This window comes from Manihot esculenta, chromosome 4, assembly GCF_001659605.2.
Source record: "Manihot esculenta cultivar AM560-2 chromosome 4, M.esculenta_v8, whole genome shotgun sequence".
Taxonomy (NCBI): Eukaryota; Viridiplantae; Streptophyta; class Magnoliopsida; order Malpighiales; family Euphorbiaceae; genus Manihot; species Manihot esculenta.
In genome coordinates, this window is record NC_035164.2 from 7751852 (window position 1) to 7771029 (window position 19178).

The following is a 19178-nucleotide window of genomic DNA, read 5'->3' on the forward strand; positions in this document are numbered from 1 at the left end:
ATTCCTTTCATAATTCATGTTTAGAGAAATTAAAATTTAATTATTAATAAAATTGATTATTTTGTCTAAAATGAAATCTTAATTTAATAAATCTAATAATATTTTATTTATTAGTTATATTTTATTTTATCCATTTTACAATTATTATTTTAGTGTTTATTAAATTAATTTTGTCTTATTTTTCTATAATTAATAAAAGTTGCTGTAAATAAAAGATTTAAATATCTCAAATATAAAGATATGAAATATTTTTATATAATGTATAATAAAGTAGTTTAACAATTCTGTTATCATTTGGTTGGTTCGGTTTAAAATTGAACCGAAATAAATAAATTAAAAATTAAAATTTTATTATTTATAAAAATCAAACCGAATTGATTTTGATCAGAAATCAAATTAAATTGAATCGATTTGATTCGGTTCGATTTAATCAATTTGAATTTTTAATAAATTTTTTATTTTTACATTTTATTTTTAATATTTTAAAATTTAATTAAAATATTTTAAATTTAATATGATCTAATATTTATATTATTGAAAATAATATATTATTATCACTAATCTGTTCGATTAAATTTTTTTTTCCTGATCAAAATTGAACCGAACTGAAATAACAAAAAATTTTAAAATTAAAATCTGAACTGAAATGAATAAAAAATTAAACTAAAATTTTAAATTAATTTAATTTGTTCGATTTTTTTCGATTTGAACCAAATATTGCTCTATCCTATTTAAAATATTTAATAATTAATGTTGAAAATGTAATTAGTTAAAAATTGATTAAAAATCATTATTCTTTTAAAATAAATAATATTTATTTATATCTAATTACCTGTGCAATTAAATAATTACTTAGCATTATTTATAATATTCAACAATCAATAATGAAAATTTTCATTAATTTTATTTCTATCAAATATTTAATAATTTATTTTAAAAATTAATTAATTTTTATATTTTACTATTATCTTACTAAAAAACCTTAATAAACATATTAATATTTAATCCTTCATTATATGTAACAATAAATTTTTTAAACTCTTATTTTATATATTGAAAATTTTTTCTTTTATTTCTAAATTAAAATTTAAGTACTATTTCAAAAAAAAAATTAAAATTTAAATAATCATTTTAAATAGCAAGTATATAACATAATTTAATAGTAGAATTTAATAATAAAAATTTATTAAAAATAAATATTTTATTAATAAATAATTTTATCAATTAATTAAATATAATAGGTGCGGAAGAAATAAAATGAATAAAGAATTCGTAACTTGGAAACCTGCCACACTAGGTTAGGGTAATTTTTTTTAAATAAAATTAAAATTGAATGATTTCATTAAAATAATTTAAAGTAGATAAAAAATTATCTCCAAATTATACCTACGTATGAATGTCGGACTAATTTAATTAAAATTTAAATATTTATATTAAAATATAAAATAATATAAAGGTTAAATTTTTTTATTAACTAACCTATAAAAATAGAAAAAATGAAATTAATAAAAGACAGAAATAAAGGAGTAATTTTATTATTTTAGTATATAGTAACAAAAACAACAATATTAATTTTTGTTGTTCCTCCTTAATCGGTTCTTATCCGTTAGGCCATTTCCAACACTGCACACTATTTTTATATTATTTTAATATAAAATATTAAAATAATACAATATCATCTCTAATTTTGTACATTATTTTTAATATAAAAAAATATTTTATTTATATTCTTCACTTTCCTTAATATTATATTATTTATTTTATTTTAATTTTATTTATCTATTTCACTCAAAAATTTCATTCATTTTATATATACATCCCATATATATATATTTTATATTTTAATTCAATATTCAAATATTCAATTATATTAGAGATAAATAAAAATATATTAATTATAAAAAGCATTAATTAAATATTAATTATAAAAATATATTAATTAAATATTAATTATAAACATACATTAATTAAATATTAAATAGCAAAATTCAAAATAAAATAGAGTCATACATATTAAATTATCAATAAAAAAAATACAAACTAATTTAGATGATCATTTAAATTCGTATATTGCTCCAACAAATGCTAAATTAATGCATTATAAAGTGCAAAATGAGCATTTTTATTCTTAATTTTTTTATGTCAAGCTAAAAATTGTTAGAATCGAGTAGTTTTATCGACAACCATTTCAACGGTTGGAGCTGAAAATTCTCTATTGTCTTTAATAGGTGCACTAAGGTCATGTTCATCATCGATTATCATATTATGCATGATAATACATATAGTTAATATATCATGCAATACTTTTTTTTTTCTAAAAACGTGATGGCTCTACAACTATTGCAAAACGTGACTGCAACACTCTGAAAGCACGTTCAACATCTTTTCGACATGATTCTTGTTTCATTGCAAAATACCTATTCTTCTTTGTTTGTGGTTCACGAATAATTTGCATCAGATTTGACCATTTTGGATATATACCATCAGTCAAATAATAACTCGTATTATATTCTTTTCGTTAAATAACATAATGAGCAGGAGGAGCAATACTTTTAGTAAGGCCGAAAAATAAATGCAATATCGTTATTAGAGCCAGGCATTCCAAAATATGTATGTCATATCCAAATGTCATAATCAGCTACAACTTCTAAAATAATTGTTGGTGATCCACTACGACCTGTATACTAGTCAGTCCATGCAATAGGACAATTTTTTCATTTCCAATGCATGCAATCAAGACTACCTAACATTCTTGGGAAGCCACGTTGGTCACCAATATAAAGAAGCCTAGCAACATCCTCGGCAGTTGGTGATCTCAGATACTGCTCACCAAATACCTCAACGGTAACTCGATAAAATCTCTTTAGATTGTCAATTGCAGTGGACTCTCCAATTTTCATATATTTGTAGGTAGCATCCACCGGCAAACCATACGCTAACATTCGAAATACAACTGTGATTTTTTTTTAGAGTAGATAATTAAATTTTACCTACTGCATCTCTTTATTGTTCGAAATACGTATCATGCACTTTTATTACATCGACAATACAAAGGAATAAATTTCGAAATATTCTATATCATCGACGAAATATTACATTATTGAAGCGTGGATTATCTGAAAAATAATTCAGAAATAAATTACGATCAGCTGCTTCATGATCTCAATTAATTACTGGAAGACTTGGAACAGAGTCACCTCTAGAAACTCAGTGTTGATCTTGTATTTGCTGCAAAACCATCTTATTTCTAAGAAATTGTTGATTAACTGCTTGTGCTTCCACTTCAAACTCATTATCATCTGAAATATAATCATCAATATCTAAAGAAGATGATGATGAATTTTCAGCATCATTATTTGATGTATCTCCAACATAGAAATCCATTTTAAGTAACAATCTGTAGAATTTTTTTGACTCGAATTTAAGAGGAACTAGAAAATATGAGTTATGTTGATATCTTAGAAGAATACATTATTTAATAGGAAAATGTGGGGATAGAGATGCATACCATTCGAAGGTGGAGATTGAGATGAAATCCATCCAACGGTCGATTTTAATATGAAATCTATCAGGATACTGTTGGTTTAATTATTGTTTAAAATTTTATTTGACTTTATTGAAAAATGTGGGGATAGGGATGCATACTATCCAAAGGTGGAGATTGAGATGAAATCCATCAAATGGTAAATTTTAAGATGAAATCTATCAGGATACTGTTGGTTTAATTATTATTTAGGATTCCATCTGACTTTATTGAAAAATGTAGGGATAGGGATGCATACTATCCAAAGGTAGAGATTGAAATGAAATCCATCCAACGATCGATTTTAAGATGAAATCTATCAGGATACTATTGGTTTAATTATTGTTTACATCTGACTTTATTGAAAAATATGGAGATAGGGATGCATACTATCCGAAGGTGGAGATTGAGATGAAATCCATCCAACGGTCGATTTTAAGATAAAATCTACTATGATACTGTTGGTTTAATTATTGTTTAAGATTCCATCTGACTTTATTGAAAAATGTGAGGATAGGGATGTATACTGTCCGAAGGTGGAGATTGAGATGAAATTCATCCAACGGTCAATTTTAATATGAAATCTATCAGGATACTGTTAGTTTAATTATTGTTTAAGATTCCATCTGACTTATATATATTAGAATGCCAACATTTACAACTTACATAAGTTAGCCATACCCTTTAATATTTAATCACTTTGTAAACTATGACTTCAAGATCTGTAGAATATTCTACCAATGAAGATGTGCTATTATGCATAATTTATCTAGATGTTTCACAAGATCCCATTATAGGTAAACAACAATCTAGTCAACGCTTTTGGAGTCGGGTGGCGTATGAAGTTGCAAAGAATGAGTTTTGGGAGTCCCGCAACCCACGATCTTTTCAATGTCGAATACAAGTTATTGAGAAGGCTAAAAGAAAATTGAACGATTGTCATCGACAAGTTGAAAACTTACATCCTAATGGTGCTTCAGAGCAAGATCTGGTGAGTATTTATTTGGTTATTACTTTGTATATAAATCTTAGAATTTTTCTTAACATTTTTCAAATTATACAGCTCAATCAAGCAAAAACTTTACTCATGCAAGATTCAAGCTACAAATAGAGATTCAAATTTGACCATGTTTGGAGCATGATGAAAGATGCTGAGAAGTTCAAAGATAGTAGCTCTAAAAAAAATAGTTCCAAATCAAAGCTCTTCTTATGTGTTCTCAGAGTCGGACAATCCTATTCCTGACTCACCTATGGTACCATCTTCAAACTTATCATCATTTTCAATTCATTTAAATGAGGATATTACAGGAGATTATACATCATCGGATCGACCTCTTGAGGTCAAAAAAGCAAAATTGAAGAAAAAACTTGATGAATCTTTTTCATCCGCTCTGAAATGCTTACATGCTGATAATGAAAAGCTTGTGGCATTGTTGGCGAACGCAACTGCAGAAAGGGAGAAGGGAAGGCTAATGAAAAGCAGAGCTTTGGACTTAAAGGAATTTAAAAAAGAAAATAAAATTTTACCGCTCGATTTAAATTTTATTTCTGATCCAATTGCTCGTGAAATGTTTCGCTAAGAAAAAATTTGAATATTAGAGAAAAGAGATCAACGTCAACAACCACCACTGTCATCCGCCTCATGTGTATGATCAATATCTCAATGATATTGTTGGATCCGGGTACGACCTACCAGAATATTAAATATTTAGTGTATTGTTGCTGATTGTATTTTCAATTAATATATATTGTTCAATTATAATATATGTGTCACTCCACTTATACTATATAATATATTATAAATAAATTAATTTATTATAAATAATATTTATAATTGAGAATATATTAATTTAAATTAAATTTTTATAATTATAAAAATATATTAAAAAATAAAAATATAATATATTATGAGAGTGAAAAAATAAGAATCTAATTGAAAAGTTTTTAATATTTAAATAGTAAGGAAGAACTTTTATAAAAAAGACTATAAAGTTTTGTACTATATTGTAAATTAATAAAAAATTAAAAAAAATTAAATAGCATTGTTATAGTGTCATGCCAAATATGGCGTGATACTGTAGCAAAACACCAAAATCCCGCTGGATTTTGGTGTATGGCCTCCAACGCTAAAATAAAATTTAATGCAGCGTGGGAGATGGTCTTAGTTTGTAGTTACTTTGCTTTTGATTATATCTTGTTTGTTTGAGATTCTCCATATTTTTTCACTTAGCATGCAAATATTTAGGTTCGAATCGTTAACTTTGAAAGTTGAGTTAGTGGTATGTGACATATTAAGTTTTTCTGAATTATTAATAAAATTCATATTCTTATAAAAAAAATGTGGGTGCAGCCGTTGGATCAGCTGTCATTATTGAATTTCATACAGTTCTCTCTCTTTTGCAGTAATGCTATTTTTCATATGCAAATGTGCAATTCTTATTACAAATGAAAGCAGCTGCTTTATATATATAGCTCCTCTCAATCTATCAAGTCATTAATGTGAATTGGTGGTTTTAACCCTTAATGGAAATAAGTAGTTCTCTTTGAAGAGAGAGTTTTGAGTTTCCTGAGGTTTAGCCTCATCTTTTTCGAGAGTTTTTATCGATTCTTTATCTTAGTAGGAGGTTTCCATCTATCTCTTCGGGTGGAGAAAATTTTCTCTCATGCTCGATCATTTTCTACTTTTTAGTTTTTCTTGTTGTTTGTGTTTTGAATAGATTTAGAGAACTCTCCTCGTGATCCATGCAGTGCGTGGTGGTTCGACCGATGTGTCCCCTCTCTCTTTATACCTGCCTTCATAGCTTTGCAACCGTTCCGATGAAGGCTTATTTCCTTGCCGTGGAGTTGAATTTTTCTATCTTCTTTCTTGTTTGGTTTTTGGGATATTTCCCTAGTATCTCAGTATGTTTGCATATCTTTTTTGGCCTATGATTTGCGAGCTACTCGTCAATCTTATTTGAAGCCAACAATGATGAGCTTCTCCAACAACTATAGGCGGCGGTGCTTTGCTTCCAATCCGGTTGGATGGGTCATGTATTATGGGTTAGAGTTCTAGGATTTGTTCTTATGTTGGGCTTCCGTCTATGGCCTTAGAATCCTATTTTGTTATGGTTTGTAGGCCTTAGGCTCTTCAATCAATGAAATTTCTTATTATTGAGAAAAAAAGCCATTAATCTTATGTAAATGTATTATCATTATGCAGGACTATTATAAAATATCATCAAGTCATTAATTAACTCTAGTATTTAGGGCAATTTAAAAGGATACAATAGAAAGAACATTTATGTTTCACCTTTTAAAATGGAAGTCTACTCTTTCAAAGAGTGATATCTTAGCTTTTCCATGTAAAACTAAGCATAATATTTCCCTATTGTGTCCTTTGATCTAGATTTTTAATCGATCTTCTCGATTCTGTAAAATCATTTGACATTAATAATAATTCTCGCCAATTTGTATTTACAGAATCTAGAGGAAATAAAGTAGGTCTGGGAGGTACTTGTAGGCTTTCTAAATCTCCTTCAAGCATCTCTATGACTTTGTTCATAGCAGGATGATCAAAAGGTTGAAACTGTACACACTATAATCCTATTATAATCATTTTCCTTGCTTTTATTTTTTCTTCCTCTGTTATGTCTTCTATCGGTAAATTTCCACTAGACAGTTGGTCATGAAGCCGATATGGACTATAAACTTCACTTAAACTTTCAATAACTTTATTATTTTCTTTCTTCCCTCTGTCTGCTATTTGTAACACCAATTGTCCAAAGCTATACACATCTGCTTTATATGAAACACCCCCCATATTCTTGTAGAATAGTTCTGGAGCCATATATCCTTCTGTTCCCCCTTTGACGGTAAGAGATGCAATGCTCCCTTTGGTTGGGTAAAATTTTGCCAGCCCAAAGTTAGAAATCTTTGGAATGAAATTTTCATCTAGCAGAATGTTATCAGGTTTGATATCAAAATGAAGGATTTGCATATCACACCCTCGATGTAGATATTCAATACCATAAGCCACTCCAAGAGATATCTCATATAATTTTTCCCAACTTATCAAAATGGATCCTTCAAGATCAATATATTTTCTAAGAGATCCTTTAGACGTAAATTCATATACGAGAGCTTGTTTTGATGTCTCGGCATAAAAACCAATTAGTTGAACCACATTAACATGATGAATCTTCCCGAGAGTAGCAACTTCATTGATAAAATCTTGTATATTAGCTTTAGATTTATCCAATATCTTTATTGCACTAAACTGGCCACTATGGAGCTTTCCTTTATATACAGAACCAAAGCCTCCTTCTCCTAACTTTTCTTTGAAACCTCCGGTGATTTTCTTAATTTGTGAGTAGGAATATCTTATCGGCATAAGGTTATTGTGACTCTGTAGGAATTCTTCGATTGTGTTATATTCCGACATATGTTTCCTTCGCCAATTGAATATAAGAAAAACAATTACACATGGAAGTCCTAGTAAAGCTCTTACAAACCAAAAAATTCCTGCATGAAATTTTGGAAAGCTTTGAAGAGAGACAAATTCTTTAGTTGCTTTAATTTGTTGGCAAAGAAATGCAGGCGTTACTTAGCTATTTTTGAAAGAAAGTAGTTCTTGTTTCTTACCAATATCAGTGAATATCGTTGAGTATTCAGCCGTAGAAAATGTACAGAAAATTAATGAGTGTTTATATTCTTAAAAATAAATAAATAACTAATTAGTTAAGTTAAATACATAATTTAGCCACTACATTTACAAAAAGTTAGTTAATAACCTAATCTTTTTATTATTAACTTTTAATACAATAGTATAATTATTTAACACATAAATTTTATAAAATATAGCTATTCAACTCTTACGCGCTTAAATAGTTTACATATGCTTTGATTACATACTTACATGACTTATTTACGCCTTGAATTTATATACGCCCTGAATTTTTAAGGGAGGCATTTTACAAAATTTAAAGGTTAAATAATATAAAAATCAATTATCAAAAGTTAACACGAAAAAATCATCGTGTTAATTGATTTTTCAAGTAAACTTTAAGTGGTAAATTATATAATCTCCACTTAATTACGATTACATAAATGGTGAGAAAACTTACATTCGATTGTTTCGATGATCAAACTGATTCCATATATAAACTCATTGAAGAGTGTACTTATACCTATATGAAAATCAATACAAAACTATGAGTCAATAGAAAATAATGAAACAATTACAATAAATCGAATTATGTGATCGGCTATGAAAAATAAATGAATATAAATTATGAGATTATAGCTACTTATAAAATTGGGGAAAAACTATCCATAATTATAATTTTTAAAGATAAATAGTAATTTAATTTAAAAAAAAAACTATTGGTAAAACAGATTGATATAAGTATATGAGAGAAGTAAAAGTGAGATAAGATTGTGTTTATTTGTGAAAAAAAATTTATATTTTAAAAATATAAAAATTATTTTTCTAAAAATATATTTTATTGTTCAAAATATATAGACTAAATTATAATTAGTAATAAATTATAGGGACTAAATAGTAGATTTTTCAATAGTAACCACTTACCACTGATGCGGTTATCAACGTCCAGGAAGATTACCGAGCTGTTGCTTTGCCAGTAAAGCTGAAACCCAAATGCAAGTCGCCTGTGAATTTCAACGCAGGATCTATTATTCTTGTTCTCCAAGCCCAATTCATGTGGAATCAAAGATATCGTCTCCAAGCTGCACAAATCCATCAAATCAGATATCCAATTCGATTCATCTATAATCATCGCATAAGTATGCATCTTCAAGGCAGATCCTCCATTGATGCAAGCAGAATAGTCCAAGTAAGATGGAGAGTGAACTGGACTTGGGCACTTGATGAAACAAATCATACGCGTTAAATCGGAAACCAAGTATCCATGATTTCCCAAAATTAAGTTGTCGAAAGTAAAAGGAAAACGAGGAATGGAGGAACAATCATATTGATTGACGCCGGCATCCACCAGTCGGATAGTGAAGTTATCGTAGTTGATGGCCTGAACATAGTATTTTCCTCCGAATAGACTCAACACTGTCAGATTATTTTCACAAGCAAGCTCATATTGTGGTCTCCGCAATTTTTTGGATCAGTATGTAATCGAAAAGGGTAACTAATGTTATGGATATTTCCACATGAAGAAGCTGCACACTGATCATTTATTTCTGTAGAATTGCAGGTTGTTTGGGAGATAAGCAGGAAAAGAAAGATGAGACTTTCTATGATCATGGGAGAGCAGAGAGATGGATACACCATGTGTTTGTTTTCCTGCTTCAGAGAAAGAGAAATATTTCTGTTCTCAATTGGCTTCCCATATATGGACCAAGCAAGAAGGTATAGTGGGCATTTAAAAAAAAAAAGATTATTTATTTCAAAAATTTTATACTACGCTCTGTACTACTCGCTAATAATTAAGGCTCAAATATTTACGATAAATGTCGAGGAAAAGAAAAAAAGTTATTTTTTTTTTTTAAATAAACATTTGCACTTCAGCTTTTTATAAAAAAAAAAAAAAAAAAACAATACATGATGTTTCCACTAAACATAAAAGTTCAGAGTTTAATTAGTAAATTTTTAAAATTCAAGGTGCAAATATAAATTTTTTATATATTTTTTTAAATTAAAATTTATGATATTAAAAATCATTTATATTATTATTATTATTATAAAATTTTTAATTTTATCAATAATTTAGTATATCAAATTTATTTTAATGTAATTTTAAATTAACTCACGTTTTTATTTTTTATTTTTGAAATTCACACCGATTATTATTATAGTTTAAAAAAGTATAATTAATACTACGGTTGGAAGTAAAAAAATTACTATTTAAGAAAATATATTAAAAATAATTATAACTATTTTATTATTTTATATTCTTAAAAATAGATTATGCGAAATATAATTTTATATTTCAAATTAGGAAATATAATTTATATATGTGGTTGATCATACACTTTTTTCAACTAATATAATAATAATTAGTATAGATTTAAAAAAAATTAAGAAGTAGGTTAATTTGAATAAAATTATTGATAACACTAAAAAACTTATAATAATAATATAAATTATTTTTTAATATTATAAATTTTAATTTTGAAAAAATAATATCACCATATTTAAAAAAAATTATAATTACACTTTAAATTTTAAAAATTAAACTATAAATTTTTAATTTTTAATTAATTGTATTATGAATTTTACTGACTGATAATGATATATCAAATAATGTAATAATTTAATTAATTTTTAATAAAATTCTAAAATTTAGATTCAATTAAATTAAATATAAAAATATAAAATTTAATTAATGAAATATAAAATAATAAAATTCAATTACAAATAATAAAAAGGGTAAATTTTATTATATATTAACTCTAAATTTTATTGTATATTTTTATCGTCTTCTTTTCCTTTGAGTCAAAGTGTCCCGCTGGAGGAATAACTCAACATAAGTCAGTCTCTCTTATGAAGTCACTGTCAAGTAGCGACAATGCTATCCCCTTAGGATGAGAAAAATAAATGAAGGGAAAGTTCATATAAACAACCTATAATACTTTTATAATTTTTGTCATTTCATTCTAAATATATTTGTAATCCGACCGTTTAGTATAAATAATTTTATAAAAAAAATTAATAAATTTTTATAAAATTATAAAAAAATTATTTTAAATTAAAAAATCAATTAAATTAAATGCTTGAAAAATTTTTAATTTAAAACTGAGAAAATATTCCATTAAAATAGATTTTCAAAAACTACATATAATGGTTATACATCACATAACAAAATGTTAACTACTATTTTTAACTTAAAATTGGATTAACATTCCCTCTTTAATTAGAATAAAAATTTGAGAAAAAAATGATAATTAAATTCTTATAAACTATATATAAATTTTTTACTTTTACATGAAAAATTTTATAAATTAAAAAATTAAAATCTTCACTATGAATATAAAAATTTTTAAGAGTCCGCCATTTATCCAACTGATAAATGCGGAGCAATAATAAATAGGATTTTTTTATGAGTCAATTGTTTTATTTTAAATTTTTTTTTCTCTCTCTAACAAAAAAACGATATAATTACTATGTACGTGAGCACTACTCATGCACATATATTATTTAGGTGTAAAATTTTATAAAATGTGAATCTTTATTAAATAAATTTTGTAAACATTAAAATACATATCTTAATATTTCCCTAACTTGAAATTTAAATTTTATTTTCAAAATTTCTATAAATTATATTTTTATTTTTAATTATTATTAAAAAAAATTGGATGTTACATCCACATTGTGCATGCATTTATTTTTCATTAGCATTTCTTCTTGGGTATTTTATTGTTGGAGCTCAGTAAGACCCACAAAATAAATGAATTTGATGAATTAATAACCTAAAAATAAATAAATAAATAAATAAGCTCAGTGAGACCCACAAAATAAATGAATTTGATGAATTAATAAAAATATAATTTATATTATTATGGAGGAAAACAAAAAGTATATTAAAAATTTCAAATGCAATTTTATGAGAAGTGCTATTACATTATGGAGAAAAATTAAAAAAAAAAAATTCTTTAATTTCATAGATTTTTTATTTCAAGATATTTGTACTTTAATTTTTGTCAAAACAGTATCTTGGTATTGTGTCATTAATAAACAATGACGATTTTTAGATGCCATAAGAAAATAACAATGACGATTTTTAGATGCCATAAGAAAATATTAATCATTGCTTATAAATAACAAAAATTTCTAAGAATATAAATATAACCGCTAAAGGTATAACGACTGAATGTTAATTAATAATTGTGATAGGATCTATACTGAATCTACCATGATTAAGGACTTGGATTACATGTTAAGGAGCAATATCCACAAAGGAAAATTAAACTCAACAAATATTGAAGCAAAATGCAAATGCATTATCATACATTGAAGATTATGTAAATAGGAATAGCTTAAACTCAACAAGTTAAACACATAGAATTATTACAACATATCATCAAGTCATCACTAATTCTATAGAGCAATTTATAAAGGTAAAAAAAGTTGCAGGACATTTTACCTTCTCTTTCAACCAAACAATATTCTGAATCTATTTTACTTCGCTTGACATTGATGATGATTCTCCTTCATCTATAGTCATTGATTCTACAGGATATAGAACAGGTCTTGGGGGCAATTCTAGGCTTTTGAGATCTCCTTCAAGCATGTCTAGTACTTTGTTCATTGGAGGACGATTACAAGGTTGCATCTGTATACACCATAATCCTATTATAATCATTTTTCTAGTTAATATATTTTCCTCCTCTGATGAGTCTTCTATTGTTAACTTTCCACTTGAGAGTTGGTCATAAACCCAGAATGGATAGTAAACTTGACTCAAATTTTCTGCCAATGCATTTAGGTTTTTCCTTTTTCCTGCAATTTCCAACAACAACATTCCAAAACTGTATACATCTGCTTTATATGAAACACGCCCAATATTTTTGTAGAATAACTCTGGTGCCATGTATCCAATTGTTCCTCTTGCAGCTGTAAGAGATGCAATGCTTCCCTTAGTTGGATAAAGCTTAGCTAATCCAAAATCAGAAATTTTTGGAGTGAAATTTTCATCAAGAAGGATGTTATGAGGCTTGATATCAAAATGAAGGATTTGCATATTGCAACCTTGATGTAGATACTCAACGCCTCGTGCCACTCCAAGAGATATCTCATATAACTTTTCCCAACTCAAAGAAATAGGTCCTTCTTGACAAAAAATATAATTATCAAGAGACCCATTAGACATAAATTCATATACAAGAGCATGCTTTGATCCCTCAACGCAAAAACCAATTAATTTTACTATGTTGGTATGGTGGATCCTCCCAATTGTAGCAACCTCGTTGATAAAATCTTGTCCATTAGCTTTAGATTTACCCAACATCTTTATTGCTGCAAATTTACCACTACGAAGTTTTCCTTTATACACAAAACCAAAGCCTCCTTCACCCAACTTTTCCTTGAAACCTCTAGTGATCTTTCGAATGTCTGGATAAGAATACCTTATTGGCATAAGGTTATTGTGACTCTGGAGGAATTCTTCAATAGTTTCATACCCAGATAGATGCCTTCTTCTCCATTTATAAATAAGAAATGCAATCACACATGGAGCCCCACATAAAGCTCTTGCAACAAAACACATTCCTGGATAAAATTATGGGATCATATTCAACAAAGAGAAACTCATTAATTAGTTATTGCCCTTAAAATGTTACCTGAGAAATGTGAGAGATATGCTTCCAAAAACATAAGATAAAGTTAACTAGATTTAATATGTTACAGATTTTCATGGTGTCTCTTCATATAAATAGGCAATTATGTTCTCTAATTCATTAATGGAAGGAGTTCTTACCAAGATAAACAAAAGTCCATACAAGTAACCCTGCATGAAGTTAATGTAGAGAAATTTATTGATGCTGGTGCTCTTTTAAATAACAATTAATTAAACATGATCACATTATATAATGAGAGAGAGACATCTTACATATGATATTCCAGAATATCGAATTCCCTTCAATAATTGAGAAAAAAAGAGCATTACATATATATATATAATAGAAAGAAAATATTTATGTAAATGAAATATTTGGGTTTGAGTTAGCTATATGCATGTGCGTGAGAGATTATTTATATTTTGTGTTAGGAAAAAAAATAGTAAAACATCCTATTGAATAAATAATGAAATAGACATTGCACATCTCTCATACTCAAATGATTAACAAAATACTTTTATTTAAAATTATTATCAAACAAATAATAAATAATTAGTATATAATTGAATTAACATAAATAATTTTAATTTTATTTGGGTTTTTGAATAAAGTTAAAATATTAAGAAGTTATTGCCAATTCGTAGAAAAGACAGATACATTTAAAATTTTCAGTATTAACAAAATTCTAAGAATTTAAAAAATATTTTTTCTTTTAAAAAATTAAGAGCGTGTTTGAAAAAATATTTTCTTATTTTTTAAAAAATTAAAAAAAAAAATGTTATTTTAACCTTTTTATTCTAATAGGAAAACAACAAACAAACAACTTTTCTGATTTCTAAATTTTATTAAGGAAATGGAATACTCTGAAACAATTATATTTTTTATATTTTATTTATTATATTGAAAAATTGAAAAAACAATTATATTTTATTTATTTATACGAATAGATTGTATATAAATAAAACATGATTTTAATAATTATATTTATATATTTAAATAAGCATAATTTTTTTATTTTAAATTAATATAAAAATTAAAATGGAGAGTATTATAATAAAACAAATATATTTTTTAAAATTTTGTCTCTACACATAAATAGGTTTTATGTCTACTGATTTGTTAATAGGAGTTCTTACCAGGATCAGGCAAACGTAGAGAAAATTTTGCTATATATTGGAAAGGTAGCTCCAAAAAGAATACGAGAAGTCCTGCATGAAGTTGATGTAGATAAATTTATTGATGTTAATGCTGCTCTTAAAAGAAGTAATTGTTAATTAAAAATAACCACATGTTACTTAAGTAGAGATAGGGATCTTACTTATGATACCAGATAACATATTCCCTTCATTAAACAAGAAGAAAATAAATCAGTATTACACATATATCTTATAGATTGTATCAGATATATAATCTTAGGGAACATAAAATTCAGTACTACTTATTAGTTTCATAATTTGAATTTATGTAAAAATAATAATTAATTATTCTTACGATTTCCCTTTTTTTTTATTAGGATCGACTAAAATTCCATTTAAATCAAAATAATATAAATTATATCAAATTAAAATTTTAATTTGATTTATTAAAGTTTGTTACGTTAATCTCCAAAACGGCATTGATGCAGCCTGAGTTAGATGTATTATATATTTTTTGTATTATATTAGGATTTGTATGAATTGTATGTGGGTTTTTTTATTGTATTTAGGTTTGTATTCAGTTAGATGTTGTGTTTTAAGTTGAATTTGGATTTGTGTGTAGAAAAAATAAAAAAAAAAACTTTTAGTTTCATCGATTTTTCATTTTAAATCTGTAAATTAATTTGTGTTAAAATAAAATTTTAGTTGTTAATAAATAGCAATAATTATAAATACTGTCAGAAAATATTGATGTTCAATATATTAATTTGAGATAAATTGAAGTATAAATTTTAGAGTAAAAAATTGATCAATTAAATTATAGAATATTTTTTCTATTAAAAATATAAATTAATAATTATATTTTACTTTAATATTTCATAATTACATTTAAAAAATTACCTTTATTTGTTAACGATACAAATATCGCAACTACTATAAAGAAAAAATGGGTCAAACTAAGATAATTTTTTTTTTTAATTTACCTTATATTTATTCCTTTTGTGCATTTTCATTCCTGAATTAGTTGTACTGGGATTTGTATCTGAGGCTGGTTAATTGTGAGGCTTGATAGACTTTTACCCTGTAAAGTCTTATAAAGACATCGAAAGCCTTTACTTACGCCGATAATCAGTATTAATAAGATTTTCAAAATTTTAAGTTCATCTTTATTAGAAAAGATATTTTCCGGTGATGAATTTTTCTAAAGCTCCAAACATAATAAAATATGAAAAATATTTTATATTTTTGTATTATAGATATAATTAGAATGGTGGAGAAAGAATATATTATTAAGAAAAGGAAAAAGACTATCACAGTGATTTATTAATCAAATAAATTTGTGTGTGAAAGTAATCAATTATTAATGATAAAATGGATGAAAGCATTACTTACACCAGTAATCATTATAAAGGCATCGAATGCCTTCTCTGCTGTCCAGATAGCAACCACCATCACATTGTCCACAGTGGATGTTGTGCCAGGAAAGCTGAAACCCAAATGCAAGTTGCCTGTGAATTTCAAGAAACGACATGTTCTTCTTTGCCGGAAATAATGGAAACAAACTAATCATCTCCACGCCGCACAACTCCATCAAATCGTTTGCCTTCATGTCTCCTATATTTACATAAGATGAGATAAGACAAGGAGCTGTTTCCACGTAAACAGGAGACTTCACTGGATTTTGGCACTTTATGAACATAATCATCTGCGACAACTCTGGAGGCTGTCTTAACTTTGCCCATTTGCGTTCATCTGTTTCTGACCATTGGTATCTATAAGTGGAATATGTATCAAACATTTCGAATGTTATCAATGGAAAACGAGGAATGGAGGAGCAATTGTCTGGATGGACGCCGGCATCCACTAGTCGGATAGTGAAGTTATCGTAGTTGATGGATTGAACATAGTATCTTCCACCGTTAAAATTTAACACCGTCAAATTTTTTTCACAAGAAAGCTCATATCTAAGGTCTCCGCAATTGATTGGATCGGTTTGTAATCGAAAAGGGTAACTGATGTTGTGATTCTTCCCACATGAAGAAGGTGGACACTGATTTGAATCCCCACCCTTGCAAGTTTGGGAGATGAGCAGGAAAACGAAGATTACAATTTCTCCAATCGTGGAATTAAGGTAGACGGAGATTGACATTGTTTCTGTGTTCATTTTACATGAAAACCTCTTCAGGCGGCTCTAGCCATTAATATATTATTGGCACACTGATATTTTTTAAATTATATAGGTGTGTTTATGTAATTTTTTTTTAATTCTAAAAAAGATAAGAAAAATTATTATTAAGTCCTTAAATCTTTAAAAAATTTATTAATTCATCTCTATCTAAAAATTACACTATTGAATATTTATATTTTTAATCTATATAATTTTAAATATACATATTATTTAGTACTTATAAATTTAAATATTTATAATATTTAATTTTTTTTATTAAAATCTAAAACAAATTCATTATTAATTTTTTAATAAATTACTAAATAATTTAATATTATAAATTATAGAGATATTTTTATTCAAATAGTTTTGATATAACTAATGAATTTCTATAAACTCAAAAATTTAATAATTATTCTCTTATAAATAAAATTGCAATGTTAAATATTATTTTAATAACAATAAATTATTTCAATCAGTGCTATCCAAAAAAAATATTTTTAATTCTCCATATTTCAACTATAAATGTACTAATATTTTTATTTTTTAAAAATATAAAGTTAAGTTATTTATATTTATTTTTTATAATCACTTTTTAATAATAATTAATAATAATTATTTTTATTTATATAATTAAAATTAAAATTATATATTAAATTATTTAAATTTATAAAAAATAAATTTTAAATTAAAAAAAGAATACTATAAATAATGATTAGATTATTTAATATTTTCATAAATTATTTAGATATAATTAAATTAATTTTAATCATAAATATAAATAAAATTAAATAATAAATTAAATTATTTAAAGTAAAAAAAATTAATTTAACTTACAAAATTTTATCTATATAAATTCTCTCTAATTACTTTTAACTCTCAAAATAAAACACAGGGTCTCATTCACTTTTGACATTTCAGACATGCAGTCTCCTTCGTCACTTGTAAGAAGTTATCAATAAGCTTATCATCACCAGTGTTGTCTACATTTTAGCCAGTCCATGGCCTACGGCTTCTGCTTTGCTGTCTCCGTCTTTGCTACTTTAATTTCAGAATCCTATTCATTGTTCCTCTCTGACGATAAAGATGAATTATTAGGATGTGACTCAAAAATTTTAGTGCTTGTATGTTTTTTTTTTTTAATTTAAATATAATTTTTATAATTTAAGAGAAATTTTTAAAATAATTAAATAATTTTTTTAATTTATAATTAAAAATTAAAAAAAATAAAATTTAAAATCTCCCATAATTATTTAGATATATTTTATTATCAAATATAAATTGAGCCTCTCTGAAGATAAAATGAATTATGAGGACATGGCACAAAAATTTTAGTACGTATATGTTTTTTTTTAATTTAAATTTATTTTTTATAATTTAAGTGAATTTTTTAAAATAATTAAATAAATAAATATTTTTTTTAATTGATTTAGACTTTTATTATTTCCCAAATTTTTATTGAGATTATAACATATGATATTAGTAAATTATTGGAGTAAACTTCCCAAATTTTAATTGACGTTTCACATTTGCAGTCCCTCTCATTACTTTGAAGAAGCCATCAAACTCATTATTTTCACTTCTTTCTATGTTTACTAAATATTTTTTTAGAAAAATTACTATTTAATTTTATAATTTAAAAAATTTTTAATTTTAAAAAATATATTATCATTCTTAAAATTTTAAAATATTTATTAATTAATTTCGTTAAATTTTATTAATTAAATATTATAAAAAATTTAAATATTTTTTTATAAAAAAATTAATTAATAAATGTTTATATAAAACTAATTAATTTTCTTGTATCATAGAAATTATATAATACTTAATTGTTAAAATTAATAAAAGTATTAATTAACATATTTTTTAACAACTCATAATGTATTAATATATTTTTTATAATTAAAAAATCAGTTAATTAATTTTTTATATTATAAAAATTAAATAATAAATTGGTTCTGTTTAACTTTTATATAAATTTTAAAGTTAATAGCTAAAAAGATTTATATTTTTTTTCTATTTCTACAATTCCACCTTATCCTTTTACTTTTATCAATTTAATTTC

General features: G+C 25.4%; 3 protein-coding genes and 1 pseudogene across 4 annotated transcripts; all 4 read right to left on the reverse strand.

Annotated features, from left to right (window-relative positions):
• Positions 1-2157: 2157 nt before the first annotated feature.
• LOC110612531 lies at positions 2158-4202 on the reverse strand (annotated as a pseudogene).
• A 1494-nt stretch (positions 4203-5696) lies between these two features.
• Positions 5697-8164, reverse strand: LOC110613336 (rust resistance kinase Lr10). The gene has a single exon (XM_021754412.2). It carries the CDS (start codon positions 7944-7946, stop codon positions 7101-7103), a length of 846 nt encoding a protein of 281 aa, XP_021610104.1. The 5' UTR covers positions 7947-8164; the 3' UTR covers positions 5697-7100.
• Positions 8165-8550: 386 nt separating this feature from the next.
• LOC110613337 lies at positions 8551-9925 on the reverse strand. The gene is made up of 2 exons (XM_021754413.2): positions 9093-9925; positions 8551-8691 (listed from the first exon to the last, which is right to left on the reverse strand). Exons 1-2 carry the CDS (start codon positions 9403-9405, stop codon positions 8594-8596), a joined length of 411 nt encoding a protein of 136 aa, XP_021610105.1. The 5' UTR covers positions 9406-9925; the 3' UTR covers positions 8551-8593.
• Positions 9926-12454: 2529 nt separating this feature from the next.
• LOC110613175 (LEAF RUST 10 DISEASE-RESISTANCE LOCUS RECEPTOR-LIKE PROTEIN KINASE-like 2.1) lies at positions 12455-17155 on the reverse strand. 2 transcript variants are annotated; one of them, XM_021754181.2, is made up of 6 exons: positions 16339-17155; positions 15129-15152; positions 14947-15018; positions 14083-14109; positions 13951-13980; positions 12455-13742 (listed from the first exon to the last, which is right to left on the reverse strand). In XM_021754181.2, exons 1-6 carry the CDS (start codon positions 17108-17110, stop codon positions 12649-12651), a joined length of 2019 nt encoding a protein of 672 aa, XP_021609873.2. In that variant the 5' UTR covers positions 17111-17155; the 3' UTR covers positions 12455-12648. The 2 variants fall into 2 exon arrangements, with proteins under 2 accessions (XP_021609873.2, XP_043811663.1); XM_043955728.1 differs by lacking the exons at positions 13951-13980; positions 14083-14109.
• Positions 17156-19178: the final 2023 nt, after the last annotated feature.

Excerpts from the sequence above, each read along its gene's own strand:
- LOC110613336 (XM_021754412.2), bottom strand. The coding sequence starts at position 7,946 with ATGTCGGAATATAACACAATCGAAGAATTCCTACAGAGTCACAATAAC.
- LOC110613337 (XM_021754413.2), bottom strand. The coding sequence starts at position 9,405 with ATGATTTGTTTCATCAAGTGCCCAAGTCCAGTTCACTCTCCATCTTAC. Across the intron at positions 8,692-9,092 it reads CGTTGATAACCGCATCAGTG|GTATAAGTACACTCTTCAAT; the intron begins GTAAGTGGTTAC and ends ATTTTCATATAG.
- LOC110613175 (XM_021754181.2), bottom strand. The coding sequence starts at position 17,110 with ATGAACACAGAAACAATGTCAATCTCCGTCTACCTTAATTCCACGATT. Across the intron at positions 14,110-14,946 it reads TCTACGTTTGCCTGATCCTG|GGAATTCGATATTCTGGAAT; the intron begins GTAAGAACTCCT and ends CAATTATTGAAG. Across the intron at positions 13,743-13,950 it reads ATGGACTTTTGTTTATCTTG|GAATGTGTTTTGTTGCAAGA; the intron begins GTAAGAACTCCT and ends AATTTTATCCAG.